At 37.0% G+C, this 22,460-nt stretch overlaps 11 protein-coding genes across 11 annotated transcripts; 8 read left to right on the top strand and 3 right to left on the bottom strand.

Annotated features, from left to right (window-relative positions):
• Nucleotides 1-91: 91 nt before the first annotated feature.
• Nucleotides 92-2,458, top strand: C9374_009157 (uncharacterized protein; the record flags this gene model as incomplete). The annotated part of the gene is made up of 1 exon (XM_044699313.1): nucleotides 92-2,458. The coding sequence occupies one exon, from the start codon at nucleotides 92-94 to the stop codon at nucleotides 2,456-2,458; it is 2,367 nt and encodes a 788-aa protein (XP_044544903.1).
• Nucleotides 2,459-2,832: 374 nt separating this feature from the next.
• Nucleotides 2,833-3,474, top strand: C9374_009156 (uncharacterized protein; the record flags this gene model as incomplete). Its single annotated transcript, XM_044699312.1, has 1 exon — nucleotides 2,833-3,474. One exon carries the CDS (start codon nucleotides 2,833-2,835, stop codon nucleotides 3,472-3,474), a length of 642 nt encoding a protein of 213 aa, XP_044544902.1.
• A 126-nt stretch (nucleotides 3,475-3,600) lies between these two features.
• C9374_009155 (uncharacterized protein) lies at nucleotides 3,601-5,349 on the bottom strand (the record flags this gene model as incomplete). The annotated part of the gene is made up of 1 exon (XM_044699311.1): nucleotides 3,601-5,349. The coding sequence occupies one exon, from the start codon at nucleotides 5,347-5,349 to the stop codon at nucleotides 3,601-3,603; it is 1,749 nt and encodes a 582-aa protein (XP_044544901.1).
• A 135-nt stretch (nucleotides 5,350-5,484) lies between these two features.
• Nucleotides 5,485-7,722, top strand: C9374_009154 (uncharacterized protein; the record flags this gene model as incomplete). The annotated part of the gene is made up of 1 exon (XM_044699310.1): nucleotides 5,485-7,722. The coding sequence occupies one exon, from the start codon at nucleotides 5,485-5,487 to the stop codon at nucleotides 7,720-7,722; it is 2,238 nt and encodes a 745-aa protein (XP_044544900.1).
• Nucleotides 7,723-7,922: 200 nt separating this feature from the next.
• Nucleotides 7,923-12,505, top strand: C9374_009153 (uncharacterized protein; the record flags this gene model as incomplete). The annotated part of the gene is made up of 2 exons (XM_044699309.1): nucleotides 7,923-8,372; nucleotides 8,441-12,505. 2 exons carry the CDS (start codon nucleotides 7,923-7,925, stop codon nucleotides 12,503-12,505), a joined length of 4,515 nt encoding a protein of 1,504 aa, XP_044544899.1.
• A 6-nt stretch (nucleotides 12,506-12,511) lies between these two features.
• On the bottom strand, nucleotides 12,512-13,295 carry C9374_009152 (uncharacterized protein; the record flags this gene model as incomplete). The annotated part of the gene is made up of 3 exons (XM_044699308.1): nucleotides 12,512-12,571; nucleotides 12,732-13,012; nucleotides 13,160-13,295. 3 exons carry the CDS (start codon nucleotides 13,293-13,295, stop codon nucleotides 12,512-12,514), a joined length of 477 nt encoding a protein of 158 aa, XP_044544898.1.
• A 277-nt stretch (nucleotides 13,296-13,572) lies between these two features.
• On the top strand, nucleotides 13,573-14,160 carry C9374_009151 (uncharacterized protein; the record flags this gene model as incomplete). The annotated part of the gene is made up of 1 exon (XM_044699307.1): nucleotides 13,573-14,160. One exon carries the CDS (start codon nucleotides 13,573-13,575, stop codon nucleotides 14,158-14,160), a length of 588 nt encoding a protein of 195 aa, XP_044544897.1.
• A 164-nt stretch (nucleotides 14,161-14,324) lies between these two features.
• Nucleotides 14,325-15,572, top strand: C9374_009150 (uncharacterized protein; the record flags this gene model as incomplete). Its single annotated transcript, XM_044699306.1, has 1 exon — nucleotides 14,325-15,572. One exon carries the CDS (start codon nucleotides 14,325-14,327, stop codon nucleotides 15,570-15,572), a length of 1,248 nt encoding a protein of 415 aa, XP_044544896.1.
• Nucleotides 15,573-16,016: 444 nt separating this feature from the next.
• On the top strand, nucleotides 16,017-17,777 carry C9374_009149 (uncharacterized protein; the record flags this gene model as incomplete). The annotated part of the gene is made up of 2 exons (XM_044699304.1): nucleotides 16,017-16,778; nucleotides 16,920-17,777. The coding sequence occupies 2 exons, from the start codon at nucleotides 16,017-16,019 to the stop codon at nucleotides 17,775-17,777; spliced, it is 1,620 nt and encodes a 539-aa protein (XP_044544895.1).
• Nucleotides 17,778-17,938: 161 nt separating this feature from the next.
• On the bottom strand, nucleotides 17,939-19,853 carry C9374_009148 (uncharacterized protein; the record flags this gene model as incomplete). Its single annotated transcript, XM_044699303.1, has 4 exons — nucleotides 17,939-18,002; nucleotides 18,099-18,965; nucleotides 19,117-19,411; nucleotides 19,565-19,853. The coding sequence occupies 4 exons, from the start codon at nucleotides 19,851-19,853 to the stop codon at nucleotides 17,939-17,941; spliced, it is 1,515 nt and encodes a 504-aa protein (XP_044544894.1).
• Nucleotides 19,854-20,140: 287 nt separating this feature from the next.
• On the top strand, nucleotides 20,141-22,276 carry C9374_009147 (uncharacterized protein; the record flags this gene model as incomplete). The annotated part of the gene is made up of 1 exon (XM_044699302.1): nucleotides 20,141-22,276. The coding sequence occupies one exon, from the start codon at nucleotides 20,141-20,143 to the stop codon at nucleotides 22,274-22,276; it is 2,136 nt and encodes a 711-aa protein (XP_044544893.1).
• Between the last annotated feature and the right edge of the window lie 184 nt (nucleotides 22,277-22,460).

The following is a 22,460-nucleotide window of genomic DNA, read 5'->3' as shown; positions in this document are numbered from 1 at the left end:
CATTGTGTTTCATGATGTTGGGATTGATAAATGAATCAATGATTGTTGTGATCGTTTGTTTCTTTTCTTCAGAGAACCAACCTCACAAAAAATGCCAAATCCACAACCCTTGCCAGTGCCCAAAGTGAAGCCGCTTCCTCAAGTCAATCGCAACAACAACATTGTAACACGGGATCATCAAAATTCTTCATTGAAAAGCTCGCCATCATTATCAAACACCACTACCCTAAATACTGTATCGGATCATTTCACAAGATCCTTGTCCTCATCCACATCACTACATACCAACGCTACTGCTTCATCGAGCGTAGCAAGCGGGAGTTCAACACTCGGTTCGTCATCCTCACTCCATCATCATCATCACTCGCTCAGTACTAGTTCTTCCAACAGCAGCACCCCTGCTATCACACCATCGTTCCATACTGTTTCTCAAAATACAATCATTGGCGAATATTTATCAGCTCAGGATGTGATCGATGAATTAAAGCTGGATCAGTTTGGTGATAATCCCCTTGTGAATGAACTAAGTTATTTCTATGATTTAATTGATGATGAAGAAGACGATTATGGAGAATACATCCCTGCTTTTGTGAAAAATAGTCATCAACCTATGACATCATCGAGTAGTGAAACGGATCAACAACAACAATGGAGTGCTGCCTCCAATTTGGAACTTGAATCTAAAATTGATGAAAAGCTACTGATGAACCAATTAACCAGTTTCAATGAACAAGAAAGATTAACAGGAGTTAGAGATTTAAAGTTGCTGGTCAAGTATAAACAAGAATTCGCGATATTTATTTTACCTCAATTATTCTCAATATATGGAAGCACGTTGGAAGATGAAGATCACATCAAACAAAACTATGAAAAGAACTCTGCATTCCAAATTCTGCAGGTTATCACATACATCAGTGATCAATACCAAAATCAATGTAAATCCGAATATTCAAATCATTTTTATAACATGCTACATATTTTGGCAAAACGACAAATACCAAGATACATTTCAAACAAATTTGTATTGAAGTATTACATCAAACTATTATATATTTTCATGCCAAGTTATTATATGGCTACTAGTGGTACATCTAGCAGCAATAGCACAAACAATGTTGCAAAGAAAATCCCAAATACTAATGTCGATCAAGAATCAACATCATTACGCCGTCATGACGATTTGTATGAATTTAACAACATTTCATTTCCGAATTATATCAAATTCATCACGTTGAATTCAGTTCTATTCAATGCATGCTATTATCCGTTTCTTTTAAAGAGTCTACAACTTACGGATATAGAATTGAATACAGATGAAGTGAAATGCATATTGCAATATTTTTATGAAGCGTTTATCATGAGCGTTGGAAAAAGTGACAGTTCTATTTCTAACAATGCCAAAAAGAATGTGGACGAGGTCAATAGTGGCAACATTAAAATCAATAGCAGCACCAAGCAGATCTTACCTTCTGCTAGTAGTGTTGCTGCCATCAAATATCCTCGCAAATATATTTTGCAAAGCTTGAGTGATGTCATTCTATGCATTACTACGTATCACACCAAAAATTTCGATTCTGTAATGGAACACATCAAATGCCGTTTCAATCACCCAATTATTATTTTACATACCCTATATAGCATGAATAAGAAAGTATTTAAAACTAATTTTGGCTCCTTATTCGAAACATTCAACGATATTGTAAACAAATATATTGTGAATTTGACTGAATTTGATATATCAGAACAGTGTGTAATTTACTATTACTTGTATAATATTTTAAGTGAATTGGTGAAAAATATGAATGTCAATGTAACAGACACATCTGGCGTTGCCTCCACGAACAGTGTTTTCAAATTATTCTCCATTCTTCACAAATACTATTTCAACAATATTTACATCAAGTCTATTTCCATTCAAAATTTTATTAATCATAGAATCTCACATGAATACAGGGACACTTCGTCGACAATTTCATTGCAGTCCATTAGCGAGACATTGTTTCACTTAATCTATACTTGTATTGACAAATTCAACAGCCATATTAACACAGCAAGTGGAAATGGAAATCAAGGTGGTTCCGACACAAGTTTCACTCATTCCATGAATCAATCATTGTTGAGCATAATTTTAAATTATTACACTCATACACCAACGAGCTGCAGTAGTGGCATGATTAAGGACAACGGTATTTCTGCATCATCTTTTATGCTCAACAATAGATATTACATTCAATCACTCTATCGCTTATTGAAACTGAATACTAAAACTTGTTATTCGTTCCAACCAAGTAACCTTGATCATGAAGAGAGCATTGAAAATATTTTACAACCATTAGTGGAAGAGTTGAAACTCCTTTATTGCATTGAAGAAGTAGTGGACGACAACCTGTTGTCAAATCCAATCATTGAATTTATCATTAAGGAATTGAATCACCTCTCTTCCTCGTCATCCAAGTAAGAGTTCGCATCACGAAGAAGATCGTGAAGGAAAACTCTGATTCAGCAGTAGCCATTTGTTCGTGAACGTTGTTGCTCTTCCTTTCCAAATCTGAATTGGAACCCCAACACCAAACACACAGCAAAAACAATTTTAAAATTAAAAAAAATATTTCAACGATCACACACAAAGCTTATCTTGATTAAAAACTCTCGGGTCACGAGATCATTTGCAACAACAACACAAATTGCTAAACATAGTGTAGTTTACCTCAACACACAACACCATCATAACTCGACATCAATTTTCTATTTTCGTTTTAATACGAAACAATACCACTCAACAACAACAACAACGCCTGATCCACTCTCTAAACCGCAAATCTCACTCAGAAAATGTTAGAAGCAATATTCGGTAAAAAGAAAACACCAAAAGAACTCCTCCGTGAATATAAACGTAACATTGAACGAACCATCCGACAAATGGAACGAGAGCGAGTAAAATTACAAAATCAAGAAAAGAAGCTCATCAATGACATGCGAAGAATGGCCAGACAAAATCAAATGGACACAGTTAAAATTATGGCCAAAGATCTTGTTCGCACCCGAAAGCACGTGACTAAAATGCACAAAATGCAGGCTCAATTACAAGCTATTTCTCTCAAATTGACGACGCTCAACTCGACTAATGAAATGACACAAGCCATGAAAGGAATGACAAAAACAATGACAAGAATGAACAAACAATTGAATCTACCTGAAATGCAAAAGATTATGCAAGAATTTATGAAACAAAATGAAATGATGGATATGAAAGAAGAAATGATGAACGATATGGTTGACGATGTGATGGAAGACGATGAAGCTGAAGGTGAAGAAGAAGAATTAGTCACTCAAGTGTTAGATGAAATTGGTTTGGATATGAGCGGAAAGATGGGAAAAACACCAAATTCAAAACTTCTCGAAGAGGAAAATGTAGGAGCAACAGCTGAAGATGATGATCTGCAACAACGTTTAGAGAATTTGAGAAAGAATTAAGCGCAATCACAGATCTTTGATCATGACAACAATCATGATTTTGTCCATAATTTATGTATAAAACAAACAATATTTTTGTCACAAGATTTGCCGATAACTTTTACAAACTAGTTCACGAAAGTCAGCTCAATTGGTGGCCGTCCTCTTCCTGAAGATTGCTCCAAGTATTCGGTCTAGCAATGATTTGGTATGTTCTTCTTCGTACTTGGCGTTGAATCTTCGAATCATCAAGTTGAACATGCTTCCATAGAACAACACAATCACAGTACTTGTCAATGTAATAACGTTGTAAGGCATACTGAAATCTGGCGTTGGAAGATTGATGAGTAGACTGTCACTGTAGTAGTAATAGAGGTCATTGGGGTTTTCATTACTCGAGTGAATAATTATTGCACTTGACAAGTCAAATCCTCTATTAGCATCAGGAGCATGTTCAGTATATTTTAAATAAGTCTTTTCAAACTCAATGGACACCTGGATAGAAGTTGACGAACCGCTTTGACCTCGGCTTTTCCTAATAAATGACGTCAAGTTGAAGCATAAATTCATGACAAATGGATTCACTCTATCTTTTTGTGGTAAAATATTCATGCTTTTGATCATGTGATTCTTGTGAGCTTGATCAATAGACTGGCCATCAATTTTCAAAGTATGTATAAATGTTTTAAAGTACCATGGTATGACGTCATAGAGGCAATAATTTTCCTTTTCCAAACCAGTGTCGCTGTTATTGAATATTTCAATGTTGGTAATGAGCTTGTTATCAAGCTGATATCTCATAACGTGAACACGAGATGGAACTACTTGTTCAAAACCACTCTTAATATTATTCACATTGTATATATTGAGATTGAGTGGATGAGCATGATCACTCCCAGTATCATTCATTTCATTCACTATTCGTTTCAATAAATAATTATTGGTGGTACTGATAGAAATTGTTTTGTCAGCTGGAGAATTTGTAGCGATTTTCTGCGTGTCTTGCAGCTCGTTGTCGGCACCATTTACATAAATATGGCTGTTTCCATAGGGTATTTGTAATTTGGTCTTTTTAAACGTAATAAACTTGAAGTTTTCGTATTCATTTCCTTCATTATATTTAATCACTCGAAATACGTTCATGAATATGCCCCTTCTTGTAATATCCAATACCAAGCTCACATAATCGCTATCGAATAATAGTTTAGGTATCAATAGCGCACTGATTCCTCTATTTCCTCTATACGGTAATATAGATTTGAATGGAGTTAAATTTTCTGTACACACTGTCTCTTCACTCAGCGTTCCATAGATAGTAGTTGTCGAATGGTCATTCTTTCCAATATCATGGTTCATAAAATTAACAATTCCACTGTCATAGACTCTTCGAGAATCAAAAGTTAAAAAATTAATGCTGGCACAAAACAGACCGCTCAATTCATTGACAAGGTAATCCCATTTATGTTTGATGTTGCTACTCGTTGTTTGGTTAGAATTGTTAAATTGGGCTTTTACAGTCAAACCACTTGGTGGCATTGAAATAAATGGTGATTCATTGTGATCATTTTCACTACCATCCGTGGAATACTTTCTTTTCAGTAAGCCCCAATCCCGATAGTGGTATCTACCTCTTGTCATTGTGACTTGTAAATTCTTCAAATCATACTTGTCTAAAATATACGGATATAAATTAGATTGAGAGAATGAAACATCATCATCATGACGACCTGCCGATTCACGATGAAACTGATTCATTGAAAAATGATAAATTAAATATTTTGTATCGAGTGATTTTGTAATGCTAATATATTCATCATAGGAAGAAGATCCGGAAACCCATGAATGCCTACTACTCAATAAAACAACCATACAACCCATAATCAATGTTGTTGCCATTTTCAATGCAAACTGAGCCAACCTCCGTGTAGAGGCTATCTGTTGCTTGGAATGTGTTACCGATGAAGGATGATGACGATCACCATAGGGCTGATGAGATTGCAACCACAAGGACATTTTTAATTTAAAAAAAAAATGGCTAAAAACAAATCCAAAACGAAATCGAGTGCTCTTGTGATTCCAACCTCTGCTCCTCATGCCAAATCGGCATCTCAGCCCGCAACAACAAATGGATCATCATCCTCTGGAAGTAATAATAATGGGGCGGAACCGCTTTTAATGAGACTATGCAAGCATTGTTGTGAGGATTACAGTCAGGCTGTAGATCCGAATCGAATCAAGAAGACTTTTGCTTCTTTCAAGAGCAGTAGTAGTGGAGATGATGCGTCTTGTCATCATGCCCCAAAATGCAGTACATGCAAACAATTACAATCTACTGTTGAAGATGATGATTTGTTTTTGAATTGTTTCAATGGACTATTCTATTGCCCAAAGCATGCCTTTCAGAAAAAGAATACCCAACACGGAGGTGGTATTATCATCAATATTTCAACTCTGAAAAGTATTTGTTTATCATGTCCAAGTAGCACGGACATTGGATTTACACGAACAAAGAGCGTTTTTCATTTGAAACAACCAAATGATGAGCATATCAATCGATTTGTGAATGTTTTAAAATACGTAAAGAGTCAAGTTGAGACCTGTTTTGGATCAGAATCTATTTATACGAAGTCATTGAAGATGGAATTAGAAACTGCACCCCCACGAGATTATCAAATGATTCAAGCACTGCAAATTTTATCACAGACTATTGCCGCTAAATCTGCCGCCAGTCAATCAGATACAGATGCCAAATGGAATATTCAGAATAATCAATACTTGAGCACAATGAGAGGTTTATATAATTTGGGTAATACTTGCTTTTTCAACAGCACCATGCAAGCATTGACTCATACGCACACATTGGCATCTTTTTATTTGAATCTTAGTGCTGTTTATCCTACTCTGAATATACCAAAGAAGATTACATTTACTGACGCCAAGTCTCTGTCTTTTGCATTGACCTTGTTTTACAACTCAATTTACAAACTACCACAACAGCAAAAAGGCGAATTATTTGTGCCATACAATCCTAGCAAATTATTTGAGGCTATTTGTGATAAGTTTCCATTATTTAGAGGATACGGACAACACGATGCAACTGAATTGTTGAGATTTGTGTGTTCACATGTGAGAGATGAATATATTGACGATTTTAAGAAAAAGAATGCTGCTACAACTACCAACTCTAATGACTCCCAGAACGAAACTACAGAAACCTCTAGTGCAAGCACAACTGTGACATCAATTCAACCACCTCCAACAGTGATTGATGACTGTTTCAAAATCATTCTCAATAGCTCAGTATTTTGCAGTCACTGTGGTCATGTGAGCACTATTAAAGAAATGGCGCACGATTTGAGCATTCCAATTCCCAAAACTAAGGAGAACTTGTACTTGCACTTTAAAGAGTTATTTGAGCGAGAAAAGAAGACGTTTGAGCAGCATGCTATGGCCAATGGTAGTGACGACTCAAGCAGTACTGCTGCCACTTCTACGACGAACTCAATGATGCTAAACCCAGAAGAAGTATTGAGCACAATACCTCAACAGATGAACGGCGTTCACTTGGCTCATTGTCTTTGGGGATTTGTGACTCATGACTTACTCGAGGGTGACGACGGCTATCGATGCGAAAAATGTTCACATTTGATTGACGAAAATAATGAGGAAAAGACCTCCAGTAATGCATCCACCAATTCCAGTGATGTCGCCACAAGTTCTGAAACCTCGAACCATACAGGTACCACCTCTCCTACAACCGCTGACAACAACAGTAGTGCAAGTAACAAGCCAAAATACACCCTCAGAAATGCTTGCAAACAATTTTCCATTGCTCAATTGCCTCAAGTGCTCACAATTCATCTCAAGAGATTTGTGTCCATGCATCAAATGCTTCGAAAAAAGAAGAGATCCATTCTTGATGATTATCTCATGAGCACAGGAGCTCATTCATTTATGAAAGATAATGCTCAAATCATCTTCCCAACCTCCATTGATATGGCACCATATATCCATCCGTCACATCGTCAAGATGAAGAGAATAAGCAAACTGTTTACGATTTGTATGCCATTGTAGAGCACAGTGGTACCATGCACGGTGGACACTATGTCGCCTATGTCAAACAACTCATTATCGATGGTGGGCAACAATTCAAGAGAGGAGATTGGTTCTACATTAGTGACTCACACGTGAAGAAGGTCGTGAGTGAGAAACAAGTTCTCGAAGAGGCCAGACCTTATTTATTATTCTATGAGAAACGTAGAAAATAACACAAGAGTGAGTAAATTATTTATTTTCATATCTATTTAACTCCATGTCTTGTTTCAATCCCTATTGATTATCTCATGATGAACGGCAACAAATACAAGGCAATGATGTTGATTCTCAATATTTGAGCAAGTTTTTATAATTCCCGCCTTTGCACTACATGATTTGTATGTTGTTACATGGATTCGATACATCAAGAAAAATGAGCTCATCATCAACAAATGGACTTTCATCAGCCTCTTCAGCATACAACGTTGGATTGGTTTCGGGCTCATCCTTTCTCAATCACTCAGTAATTTATGAAAACTTTTCTTTGCAGGGCTCATCAAACAACAAATTTCATGCTCCAATTTGTCAACAATGGCACAGAAAGTATCCATTGCTTGCAATTTCTAAGGCTAACGGAGTTGTGTCAGTGTATGATGATCATGGAGAAAAGTTGGAACGAGTCAACTTGTCTCGCTCTTCGAATTGTACAGCACTCGCGTGGCATCCCTCCAAATTTATTCTGTGCACGGGTTGGAAAGATGGAGCTCTATTGATCTACAATGATAAGGATCACAATCAAAAAGAAGTAGAAATTGAGGAACATGGAAAAATTTGCGCTTTGAAATGGACACCCGATGGTGAACGATTAATTTCGACACATCAAGTAAGTTGTCAGGAATTAATGTCTGCATGTTACATGAATCGTTGGTCGGCTTTCTTGAACTTATTTAGGACGGAACAATCGGCGTATGGAAATATGAAGGTGGAAAGTTAAAGCATGTTGTGAACTATGAAAATCCAGGATCATGCGTCGAGTCAGCAGATCAAATTGTCTTCAAAACAAACAGGGATCCAACAACCGAATTGTCATGGATTTTCTTTTTACCTGTCTTGGCTGGGCAAGGATCCAAGGTTGTCGTAGGAGTTGCCGACGACCTTAATGAAACTACTCACAAATCTGCCAGTGGAGTTCGAGTTGACACTCTACATGACACTGGTATTCAATTTAATGGATCTCAAATCTGCTCGTTACTGTTCCACAGAGAAAAGTCTAATCTTGTGCTCTTGACGGATACTGCATTGCTTGTCGTTTACAAAATTAATGCGTCCATCACTAAGCCCAATGAAATTGGAATGAAACAAGTCATGAGAACCAAAATCAGTATATCCAATGGTTCCGGTACTACAATTAAAACTCTGTGGGTTGGATCTGGAGCAATTGCTACCATTACCAGCAATGAAAATATGATTCGAGTGTGGAACTTAGAAACAGACGAAAATACAACACTCATGCTCTCTCCAAACAATGACGGCGAAATTATACTTTCATTTTCTTTCAATCCTCAAAAACGAGCAATTGTTGGAGGTACCAGTTTAGGACGATTGGTGTTTTGGACATTCACAGGAAACCAAAAAGCAAGAGATCAGTGGGAAAAATATGGAGAATATCAAGTTCCAAGCAAACAACCTGTAAGAATGGTTCAATGGGGTCATGGTGAGCGAGTTCTGTGCTATGTCTGTGGAGAAAATAATGATATTGAAATTTTACAAGAAAATAACTTCCAGAGGAGAATGAAGAATAGTACAGTGGCCATACAAAACTCGTTGACTTCTGTAATCATTGGAAGATGTTTAAATAACGAAGAAAAGATACCGCCTCTAACCATCAAAACAGGAATTAATATTAGAAACTTTGATCATACAGAGACCCATTTAGTGGTTTCAAACAATTCAGTGATTGAATTATTTGAACACAAAGGCAAGGATCTCGTCAAAAAGTCAGAAACCTTTGAAATTCCATCTATTTGTGTTGGATTGCATTCTGAAAGCATTTTTGTTCCAACAGATGGATCAGCCAATTCGAACCCAAGAATAGAGGTTTACAGTTTTAAAGGAGTGAAAAAGCAAACATTACAACTCTCAGAAGAAGAAGGCATTCCTACTTCGATCGATGTGCAAGGTGATTTCATAACAATTGCTACCAATACCAATCATGTGAGAATGTGGCATGTACTTGGACGAGAGGCAAAACCAGTTTCAGTGTCAAAGAAAGTGTTCGATAACAATGAGAACGACCAATCCGAAAAAACCTACATTTCATCTGTAAAGTGTAACTGCAATGGAACCATGTTGGCATTGTTGGGAAAGATCAAGACAGAAGGTGAGATTGATTTATTGACACCTAGCACCAAGCTCTATGTCTACGATTTTGAGCATGACCGTTTACAGAGCTTTGATTTTGAAACCAAATTTAAGGGTGGAACACCAACTTCTGTATTTTGGGATTTGAGCGAACCAAATTTGCTCTCTGTAGAATTGAAAAATTCTGACAATGAGGTTTACATTTGTACTCTGTTTGCCACCCAGGAGCATGGTACACTCTTTCAAGATTATTTCAAAATTGACAGAAATGCACAATCGCTTGTTGGTCAAAGTGTTCCTAACCTTTTCTTTGTGAAGAATGACGCCTCTGGCTCAAACGGAGAGCTCTTTGAGAAGAGAGCCATGAAAGACTTTGAAGGAATTGATGAAGACCAATTGTCTTCCAAAACAAAGAGAGCTCTCTTGAACTTTAGCTTTTATCTCAACATTGGATCCATGGAAGAAGCTTACAAATCTGTCAAACAAATTGAATCAAAATCTTCTATTTGGTACAACATGGCCAAGATGTGTGTCAAAACTCGCAAAATGGAAATCTCTGAAATTTGTCTGGGCAACATGAAGAATGCTTTGGCGGCAAAGGCGCTACGAAAGGTGAAAGACAGTGAGCCCAACGAACCACTTGCATGGATTGCAACATTAGCGATTCAGCTAGGTATGATCGATGAAGCTGAAAAACTCTATGCAGAGTGTGAGAGGAATGATCTTCTCAACGAAATGTATCAATCTATTGGACAATGGGAAAAGGCTCTTGAAGTTGCCAAAACAAAAGATAGAATTCATTTGAAAACAACCTACTACAAGTATGCAAGATATTTGGAACAAGAAATTGGTGATTTGAAATTAGCAGAGAAATTCTACGAATTATCAAATACTCACAAATATGAAGTACCACGAATGTATTACAATGCAGCCGACATGACAAGTCTACAAAACTATATTCTCACTCGACCTGAGGACAAGGAGTTGAACAGATGGTGGGCCCAATACTGTGAAGGTAATACTGACTATGAGGAGGCTCTTAAATATTACATTCAATCCAATGATTTCCTATCTCAAGTGAGAATGTATTGTTTCATTGGAAACTTAAAGATGGCAGCTGATATTGTGAAAAAGTCTCAAGACAAGTCTGCTGCTTACTACTTTGCAAAGCAGTTGGAACACGAAAAGGATAACAAAAAGCTATTGGATCATGCCATCAAGTATTACAAATTTGCGGGATGTTTCAATGAAGCTGTGAGAGTGGCCAAGTTATTGGGTAATGACAATGAAGCATTGAACCTTTCATTGCAATCTTCGAATGAAAAGCTCATGATTGACGTTGCACACTACTTTGAATCCACAGGACAAACAGATAAGGCAGTGTTGTTGTATCAAAAAGGTGGTAATCTTTCTCGTGCCATCGATTTGTGTTTCAAGCATCAATTATTTGATACTCTTTCTACGATTGCTGACAATATTTTCAACGACAAATCCGATAGTGACGATCCAGAAGTGTTCATGAAATGTGGTCAATTCTTTATTGAACATTCCCAATTTGAAAGAGCTGTACAAATGTATATTCGGGCCAAGGAATACGAGTTGGCTTTAGAATTATGTATCAAGAAGAATGTCAAGCTCACAGAAGAAATGGCAGATCAAATGTCTCCTCCTTCAGAGGAAATTCCAACTTCCTCGTCGTTAACTTCTTCCAACAGTAGTAGTAGTCTCACATCCATGAGCAATAATGAAAGCACCACAACCAACACGAACACTTCGCCTGAGAATGAAGAAACCAATGAAAAGATTCTTCTCCTACGAAAGATTGCCAAAGTTGCATCCATTCAAGGCAGCTATGCGATTGCAACCAAGAAGTATGTTCAAGCTGGTGACAAGTTGAAAGCCATGAAAGTTCTCATCAAGTCTGGAGATACCGAAAAGATTATGCTCTTTGCTGTACTGAGTAGACAAAAACAATTGTACATATTAGCTGCTAATTATTTACAAAGCTTAGACTGGCATAACGAGCCTGAGATTATCAAATCTATCATTTCTTTCTACACAAAGGCAAAAGCATGGAAATTCCTTTCAAGTTTCTTTGAAACATGCTCTCAAGTGGAAATTGACGAATACAGAGATTACGAAAAAGCATTGGATGCTCTCCGAGAATCAGTCAAGTATTTAACCAAAGAAATTAAGCAAAACAAGAAGAGCAATCCAAATTATGATTTGCGATTGAAACAGCTTAATCAAAAGATTTTCTACATTGAAAAATTCATTTTGGCCAAATCCCTCATGAATTTGAAAACGAATGAGGTCCAATTTGTTTCCATTTGTAGAGAGTTGATCAACAATGTGAACAATTTAGAAGAAGAAAGTGTGATTGAAATCGACGAGGCCATACGAGTGGGAGACGTTTTTGCCATTCTCATTGAATATCATTTGCAAACATTGAATGACCCCAATGCTGCCTACAAGTTAATTTTGGAAATGAAACAAAAAGACATCACCCTAAATTATTTCCTTGATGAAGAAATGATCAAGTCCATTTGTAAACATGTTGGTGTCGATTTCAATGAAGTCATGCCGCCAGAAGACAATCATTCTACTAGAACCGGTGAGGATGAAGATATTCAAGAAGAAATTGAGGAGGATTAATTTATTTCAGAGACCAAACACATATGCTTTAGCAACATAAACTCCACTACCTCCATAATTCTCGGTCTATTGCCGAATTTTGTATGATATTAATAATAAAATACAATAACGTTAAAGTGTCAGAATTAAGGCATGAATAGGTGATGAATTCCACACAAGAATTGCGATGATCACGAAAATTTAGATGCATGTTATCCAATCAATTAATCCCAATGTGAATACGTACAAATTCAAATTTAACAAATTGTGCCTCCACAGGCTTTGTATTTTCATTCGAGTCGAAGATGTTCACTCTCTCCACTACACTGCTTAGTCCACAAATGTCATATAAATAATCTCCTGAACGTTGCTCAATTTCTGCGTCAACTACCTTTGTATATGAAACTCCATCACTGGAAACATGAATTTGTATATGTTTTGGATTTTGATTATTTTCTCCGTGAATGAAAATTCCCACTCTTTTCACTTGTGACAATTTTTGTAATTTAATAATGAAATGTTGTGGTACTGCATTGTCAAAAGTGCATGGAAAAGAGATTATTATTGTTAAGACATGTTCAATAAAACAAGTAATGCAACAGGTTGTTGATGAAAAGAAGCGGTAAGAGTATTGTTATATTCTTTTCGTGCTCATTCCGAAAATTCAAAACATACAAGGAGCCAAATTGTGAGAGAACCACACCAAACATGGGTCTCTATTCATCAAATTCAAACATCGGGATTCGTGATGGTATTGTGAGGAGAAGGATTCAATGCATCCTCCATTATCAGGCATGGCGAGGTTCTTCATTTTTTTATGTTGTTGATGGAATTGAAATCTGAAACTACCTTTAACACATTACCTTGTGGTTGAAAACAATCTTTTATATTAGATTCCATTCAAAAGAATTCTTCAGAGAGTTTCATTGCTTACGCGCTTTCTTTGACCTTGCTTCAGGCCAAATGCTGTGAGGAAAGCAAGAAAAAATTTTCATTGTAAAATCCAAAACCCAGGTTGACCATAATTTTTGAATTTTTTCGTTGAAAAAAATACAGCAACTTCGTCGCCACAATCGTTTCCTCTCACAATGAGCGTCGCCAAACCAGAAGTTAAACTTTTCGGAAAATGGTCCTTCAGCAACATTGAAGTTAAGGATCTTTCATTGAAGGATTACATTGCTTCCACTCCAGATCATGCTCAATACTTGCCACACAGTGCTGGTAGATACAACGTCAAGAGATTCAGAAAGCAACACTGCCCAGTTGTTGAGAGACTTGTCAACTCAATGATGATGCACGGTAGAAACAATGGTAAGAAATTGTTGGCCGTCAGAGTTGTTAAGCACGCCTTTGAATTGATCCACATCATGACCAAGGAAAATCCAATCCAAGTCTTGGTTGATGCTGTTCAAAACGGTGGTCCACGTGAAGACTCTACCAGAATTGGTACTGCTGGTGTTGTCAGAAGACAAGCTGTCGACGTTTCTCCATTGAGAAGAGTCAACGTTGCTATCTACTTGATCACTCAAGGAGCAAGAGAAGCTTCTTTCAGAACCATCAAGTCTTTGGCTGAATGTTTGGCTGACGAAATCATCAACTGTGCTAAGCTCTCACCAAACTCCTATGCCGTCAAAAAGAAGGATGAAGTCGAAAGAGTCTCCAAGGCTAACCGTTAAAACCTCGTTGTTGCTCCAAGCAATTGTGCTTTTTTACCTATAATAAAGAAAATATTAAATATTCATATCAATGTGTACTTGGTGAAAGAAAACGAAGAGAGAAACCAAAACGATCCCTCTAACCTGTCAATCGTCAACACACATTATCCACATACTCCAAAAAAATGGATCCAAGCATGGCCTCTATTCCGCAATCACAACAAAGCATTGATCATCATATGCAACATCACACTCAAGGAAATATGAGTACACAACAACAGCCATCACAAATGGGAGGTGACGAATTCGGTTACACATTATTAAATTATGATACGCCTAAAATTCCTCATCTTCTCCAAACTGCTCAACTCGATGTCAAACCAATCCTCTCATCAAATATAGGTATTTTAGAAGGACTTTCAAAGCCAGCAACCAATGCTCAAACCCTCTTGAATTTATCATCAACCTCATTGCCGACCTTGTTTCTGTGCGGAACAGAAAATCAAACACCAAGCATGATCAATGCACAGCAACAACCCATGCTTCCAAAAAATGGTTTGCTTTTTGGTAGAATCGATCCATCGACCAAACAACCCCTCCCTCTCAAATTACAAAATATTGAAGAACATGTGAGATATATTGAATGGCTACCAAAAGATCCGAGACGTATTGTTGTAGCCATGAATGCAGAATTGGGTATTGTCGTTCTCAATCCAGAATTGGATGAAATTCAAGAAATTGACACATTTCCAAAATTCCATCAAGACACCATTCGACAATTTGCAATTAATCCAATCAATCAATCTCTCGTCATTAGTGGTGGATTTGATGAAAAAGTTTTTGTCACAGACATTAGCAAGCTCGTTGATGACATTCAGAGTAATCAAATGAAATCTGAAAATTCCGTCTATTTGTGTCAAGATGTGGTCTCGAGTGTGAGATTTCATCCTTCGGATTCGAATGTTGCAAGTGCTACCACCGATCAAGGTGTCTTACACGTCTTTGATGTAAGAACTGGTAACACCTCAAAACCAGCATTTGTGTACGATACTGGAAAAATTGAATTATTTACTCATACCTATTTGGATGATTTCACAGTTTGTTTGGGATATGGAGACGGTCAAATTCAAGTCCATGACATTAGAACTGGAAGATCTCTACTGAATATTGTAGATAAGTGTTTGAGCGTGGTTGGAGATTTCCATTATGAACCCAGCAAGAGATTATTGATCTCACTCGGAATGCCCAAGTTTTCCTTGTATCAAGTGACAGCATCTTCGTTTGAGGTACTTCATGCAGCATCTCCAACATCCTATCAGAACAATACTACCAACCCAATTGGACCTACTGTGACTCATGGAACCTTTATTCCACAAACTTCTCAATTTTTGACCACAGATAATTTTGGAATGATTTCACTTTATGATTTGTAAATATACACAATGCACACGTGTGTGTGTATTCATGTTTGTTGAGACCATTGCATCTTATCATGAACATTAGGTAATGACAAGAAGAAATTATTTTCTTGTACTAAGTATTATTGTAAATTTTGATATTAAATGTCATTGCGATGATGAAGAGACATTTTTCTGAATTCAATTCATTGTACAGCATTTACAGTATTTTGAAATGTTCATAATTGGTGTGAAAAAGGTTAAAATTTGGTTCATTATTGACCCATTCTATAATTATTCAACTTGTTGGTAAATATCCATTTATTCTCCATTTACACCTCCAATTGTTCGACGAATTGTTACTTCTCATCTGCACCTGCAACTGGCGCTTTTGGTTTTGCAGCCAGAAAAAATGTCTCAAGATAACACAACTCCTCTCACCCAGCACATACCGCTGAGCCACAACAACATCAACCGGAGATGAGCAATAGCGGAGGAGGCAGCGGCGGCTTGCTCATAGCCTCGAGCCCTTCTCTGTCCAATGTTGTTTCAGTGAACGGAGAAGAGGATAAGAAGGCTTTACTCAATTCTAGTCATGTTCAATCCAAACACCATCATCATCATAAACACTCTCACCACCGTCATCATCATCACCATGACGATAACCATTCACATCATCATCATAGCGATGATGAGGAAGAGGATATTACTGACCAAACTCATCAACTCATCAATAACAACCATACAACCACGAGAACTAGTGATGATACGGAACAAGCAAGTCCATCTTCCAGCATTGAAGTACCCATTCTAAAACTTGATGATGAAACACTCCGTAAAATTTATTTATCAAAATCCAGACCTTTGTGGAAAGAGCCTGATTTTGTAAAATTAGTGATTATGATTACAATGGTGTTTTTAATGTTTTTGGGAGAAATCCAAGTGGGAATTATTGCAGAATCATTGACCTTATTGGCTGATGCCTTTCACATGTTAAGTGATGGTATTTCATTAGTTGTAGGAGCTGCCTGCATTTGGTTGGCAAAGAAGAGTGCAACCAACAACATGACTTATGGATTTGGACGTGCAGAGACATTGGGAGGACTTATTAACGCAGTGTTTTTAGTGAGTGTGGTCTTGTATGTGATTATGGAGAGTATTCAACGATTTTTCATTCCAGAGAGAATTGAAAATCCTTTATTGGTGTTGTGTGTAGGAGGAGCTGGTTTATTGGTGAATTTGGTAGGTTTTAATTGTAATTTTCAAAATGCATGAATTTGAATAACTTTGGTCTGCGGTTTCATCGTTCTCGTACTAATCGGAATCGTTGAATTTCCAAATTCCATATTTACTTTGATTTAATGATGCCAAAACTGCAAACAGATTGGACTTGTCATGTTCTGTGGTCACCATCCTCATCCTGGGCATGACCACGACCATGGACACGGTCACGGTCATCACCACGGTCATTCACATGGCAGTCATGATGAGCACCATTCTCATGACGAAGAAGAACATTCCCATGATCATGCACACGACCATGACCACTCGCACGACCATGAATTGCATGATGTTCATGCATCTTCTTCTTCACCTCATCAAGAAAAACCAAAACCCTCTAAACAACACCATCACCGTTCTGAGAACATTTTTGGTGTATTTTTGCACATTTTAGGAGATTTCTTAGGTTCCATTGCAGTCATGATTTCTGCCGGACTCTTAATGATTTTCGATAAGCCAGATGACCAAGGAAATTATACCACTAAATGGGTTCTCTACGTTGACCCTATTCTAAGCTTAATTATGAGCTGCATTATTCTATTCACAGCAGTTCCATTACTCAAATCGACAAGTAGAACCTTATTGCAATCTGTTCCAGCCAATGTGAAAATTACAGACTTGAAGGAAAAGATCATGAAAATTGAAGGTGTCATCTCGTGTCACGAGCTTCACGTTTGGCAATTCGTTGGAAAGAAATCAATTGCTAGTGTGCACGTTTTGACCTCACAAAATAGCAAAGGTTTCATGAAAATTGCTCGACAAATTCAAAACATTTTCCACAAGCATGACATTCACTCATCGACGATTCAACCTGAATTTACTGGAAATGTAATTTCCAGAGAAAACAGTAATCAAGAAGACTTAACTCAACCATGTCGTCTTATTTGCAACAAGTCATGTTATGAGCAATTTTGCTGTGCACCCGATGTGAAAGACTTGGATGTATCAAATAAGGTATAAGTGTGACGAGAATAAATTGCTGTAAATAATTATTGATTGTAAAAGAATTGCATTTGGAATTTCATCAAGATGTAGTTAATATCTGAAATTAATAATTTAATTGAGTGAATAATAATGGTTGTTACACTTTGATATCTTCCTGGAACACAGCAGTCCACAAATTAATTGAAGATAAAGTCATACAAGACAGTTTGGGCTTGTTTTGGACGAGTCATTGGTACCATGCTATTGAAATTTAAATAGAATCCATGGTGAAAACAAATGGGTGTGATTTTTGAGTGTGTGAAACAAACACAACAACCATCAACAACAAATACTTACTGTCCAGCTCCCTTAATCGTCTTAAAGGTCATGGTGGTTGATCCAGCGCTCCAAATTTGATAAAAACCAGCCACTTGTTTCTCCATCATCCATGACTGATAGGGTTTAACAATTTGTCCATTCATCACATTCATCAATGCATAAATACCATTCTGAGAACCCAATGAATTCACAGCAAGATCACAGTCACCCGAATAGAACAATCCTCGAATGCCATTCGACAATAATTCCTGATAAAATGGAATCATACTATCATAGGTTCGATTATAAAAACTATTCACAACATTGTTACACATTTGCCAACGATGATCTTGTGGAATGAGAGGTGAAGCATGAAGTGCCATTTTCACTTCATTCAAATTAAACCAATATTCTTGTGGTTTATAGGCAAGACATGGAGCACCACTTCCCACTCGTGCACTCAGAGTAAATAAGGGATGAATGGAAGATGATGATCCTTGTTTTTGAGTCAATGCTTTCATCCATCCATTACTCTTCATGGTTTCCAAAAATGATGCATTTTCTTCCTTCTCATTATTGGAAGCAAAAGGTCCAACATCTCCAACACAATTGGCATAAATATCATATGGATTCACACCTACAATGGAAGTATAATATTGTGAAATGACATTGGAACATTCTGGTAAATTTTGAAACTTGTAAAAATCTCCCTTGCATTTGGAGAGACCATCTTCATACGAGGATTTGGAAATTAATGAATGTTGATACATAAAGATTGGAACCGAGTTGGTATCTTCACGATCATCCATGATACCATTTGCAACAATGAAACCTTTCAAGTTGAATTTGAATGGAAATTGATTGTGTTGATTGGCACGTAAAACAGCTACGGCAGTAGTTGGACCACTATAGATATTGGTGTGAATGGTTATATTAAATAATTTAAATAATTCCAAAAATGGTAATTAATTATTATTGACATCGTTCAATTCGTCATGTTTTAAAAAATTCACATTCCATACAAATGATTAATAATAATAATAATAACAACACTTACTAATGTCCTCCATAAGATTCTGCAGCAATATAAAATGGATTTTTCAAATATTGTGGAAATAATTCCGAAAAGAAAATGGCCAAAAATTGCAACACATCATTCGCTGATTTTACATCATTCCAAACATGATCATTCTTATTGGTAGTAAAACTATATCCAACTTCAAAAGGAGATTCTAAATAAATAATATTTGCTCTCTTATTCCAAGCATGATCGTTGGATCTCAAAGTTTTTCCGTCATCATTGAGAAGAAATGGACCATGTTCGGTTACGAAACCATCCAAACTACTACAACCTGTGTGTGATTTTGTATGGAATGGTATGGTTGATGAATTCGAGAATTAGTGAATGATGAAAAAATTCAAAATTTACAAAAAATCATATATGATGATGATGAAAAATGTCATTCCATTATTGAATATATGCATTTCAAAATGATGATACTCACCTGGACCACCATTCATCCATAACACCACTGGATCTTCACTCGATGACGCACTTTGTGATTCCACAAACCAATAAAACAAAAATCTCTTTTCAGTACTATTCGTACTCACTGGAACGTAACCTGAATATTGAGCGAATGAAATGGGACCATTGAAACCAGGGAGAGAAGTGATACGTTGAGGAGGAGAAGATGTTGTTACTGCTGTTGTTGCATGAGTGTGGTCTACGAGAAGAGTAGAACAACAACAGAAGAACAAGATGCCAACAAGAAGCACGAGAGTGAATTTCATTGTTTTTTTTGAAGACAATGTTGTTGGAGTGAATGGTTGTGGAAATGCGGAGGAGAAATGGGAGTCGGAGTTTGGAAAGATGTTACTCCGAGTGGTGGTGGCGGCTTGGTCTTTAGAGTTTTCATCATGGCCCAACATGTTGCCACTGGTTAACGTTATCAATGGTTATCCTATTGAGATGATGATATCGTTATTCCTCGCTCAGCTCTTCATTTCTTTCCTTTCAGAAAACAAATCCCGCCTTTGAAGTTTTAAAAAATTTCTTTCAACAACAACAACTCGAGGCGATGGAATTGAGAAGTTCATCTTCGACAACATTAAATAATGGCACGACCACAACTACAATTCGAGAAGATATTAGGAGAGTTATTATAGAAACATCGGAGAGAGGATTAATTCATACATCCAAATGGCTCGGAGAGCAAGTAATATCACTTCCGATAGAGACTTTGAACTCGGTACAAACTTGTAAAACAATCACGACAAATACTATTCAACCAAACGAACAAATATTATATGATCATTTTGTTTTTGCTAAAACATTATTTGAATCCAAAGAATATGCTCGTTGTTCGTTTATATTACAAAAACAAACAAAACCTTTCACAGATGAATTATCCAAAAATTCGAAAGGATTATCATCATTTTGCAAAAAGTGTCTCTTTCTAGAATATTATTCGCTGTTTTTATCGGGTGAGCAAATGAAAGAACAGGAGGTATTGGAATATAGTTTAAATAATTCTTCCACCTCGACTACTGCTGGTGTTGGTGCTTCCGCAAATGCTCATCATCAAATGATTCATCAGCAACGGACCCAGCAAAAACACCACAACCAAACTCAAAACAAATATTTACGGACACTTCTTGCTGATTTGAAAGTGTTACACAACCTAGATCAAATGGACTCGTACCTGTATTACATTTTCGGAATTGTACTCAAAGAAATGGAGATGAAAATTAAGGCTTTAGATTGTTTTATCAAAAGTGTAAATTATGAACCTTTAATGTGGGGAAGTTGGATGGAAATTGTTTACATTTTAATCGATTTAATGCAAGACACGACACAAAACGATAACAATCAAGCAGGTCTTCTTCCAGCTACTTTTAAAAAATTTAAGAGCAATACAAAACAACATTGGATGATGAAGATGTTCAAATCTCGGCTGCAATTAGAGACGCTTTCCAATCAAGGAAGTTTCACTCAACTCGACTATGAAGAGACGACAAACAATGAAAATCAAACCTACAATCTCATTCAAGAACTATCCTCTCAGTTCCCATATTCCAATTATTTATTTTCTCAACTTGCCATGCTCAGTTACCATCAACAAGATTTCCAACAGGCACAAGAGTATTTTGAACACATCAAAAAGAATGACCCTTATCGATTGGAATGTCTAGATACCTACTCTAATATTTTGTACGTACGAGAAGAAAAGTCAAGTTTAAGCAAATTGGCTCATCAACTTCACTCGATTGACAAGTACCGTGTTGAGACATGTTGTGTCATTGGAAATTACTATAGCTTACGAGGGGAACATGAAAAGGCAGTATTGTATTTTAAGCGAGCTCTCTCATTGGATCCCAAATATTTATCAGCATGGACGCTCATGGGCCACGAATATATTGAAATGAAAAACACCAAAGCAGCAGTGAATGCCTACAGAAGCGCTGTTGAAATTCAATCGACAGACTATAGAGCTTGGTATGGATTAGGACAAACATATGAAATGCTTGACATGTCTGATTATGCTCTCTATTATTATAGCAAGTCGTGCAGCTTGAGACCATACGACGGAAGAATGTGGGCAGCTCTTGCCAATTGCTATGAATCGTTGGAACAGTACGATGATGCTCTCAAATGTTATCAACGTGCATTCGATAATAGAGGAGAACAATTAAGCACTCTATTGAAAATGGCAAATATCTACCGGAGATTGGATCAAAATGATCGAGCTGTGGAATTATATTTGAAATGTTTGGGTCATTCTCCCAGTAATAATGTTGACGAAGATAATGATCAACAACTACTCTCAACACAACTTCATCAACAATTAAGCTCGGCCGATGAGGCAGGAATTTTATTGTTCCTTGCTGACTATTATTATGAAGCGGCTCAACACGATGAACAATTTATTGAAAATGTGAAACAATATTGTATGTTATTAATGGACGATCGGTTCACTGGACTTCCTGAGAGAGATTCTGCAACTCAATTATTGCATTCCTTAAACGGAGGAGGAAGTCTCAATAACACCATGGCAACTACGTCCTCTCATCGTTCCACACTATTGGGTCAGGATTCACTATTGATGTCTCGAGATCAGCAACAACAACAACAATCAAGAATATTCGGTGGTGGCGTACTCAACCCACAAGACTATTCCATTGGTGGAAGTGACGCTTTGAATTTCTTGCAGTAGATGTTAACAAGCGTGTTGACAACAGTCACGAAGGCTTTGGAACAAGCTAAAAGCATTGTCGAAAGTGGTACCGGTTGCACTCCCACCTGGCAAGACATCACAAACATTCCAAACATGCATTCACGTGTTCGCTGTAACAAGTACATGTTATTGAGAGTCAAAAATACACACACAATTAACACTT

Source organism: Naegleria lovaniensis, assembly GCF_003324165.1.
Source record: "Naegleria lovaniensis strain ATCC 30569 chromosome Unknown tig037, whole genome shotgun sequence".
NCBI classification, from domain to species: Eukaryota; Heterolobosea; class Eutetramitea; order Acrasida; family Naegleriidae; genus Naegleria; species Naegleria lovaniensis.
The sequence above is the reverse complement of the archived record's forward strand: the minus strand, read 5'-3'. Positions and strand labels throughout refer to the sequence as shown.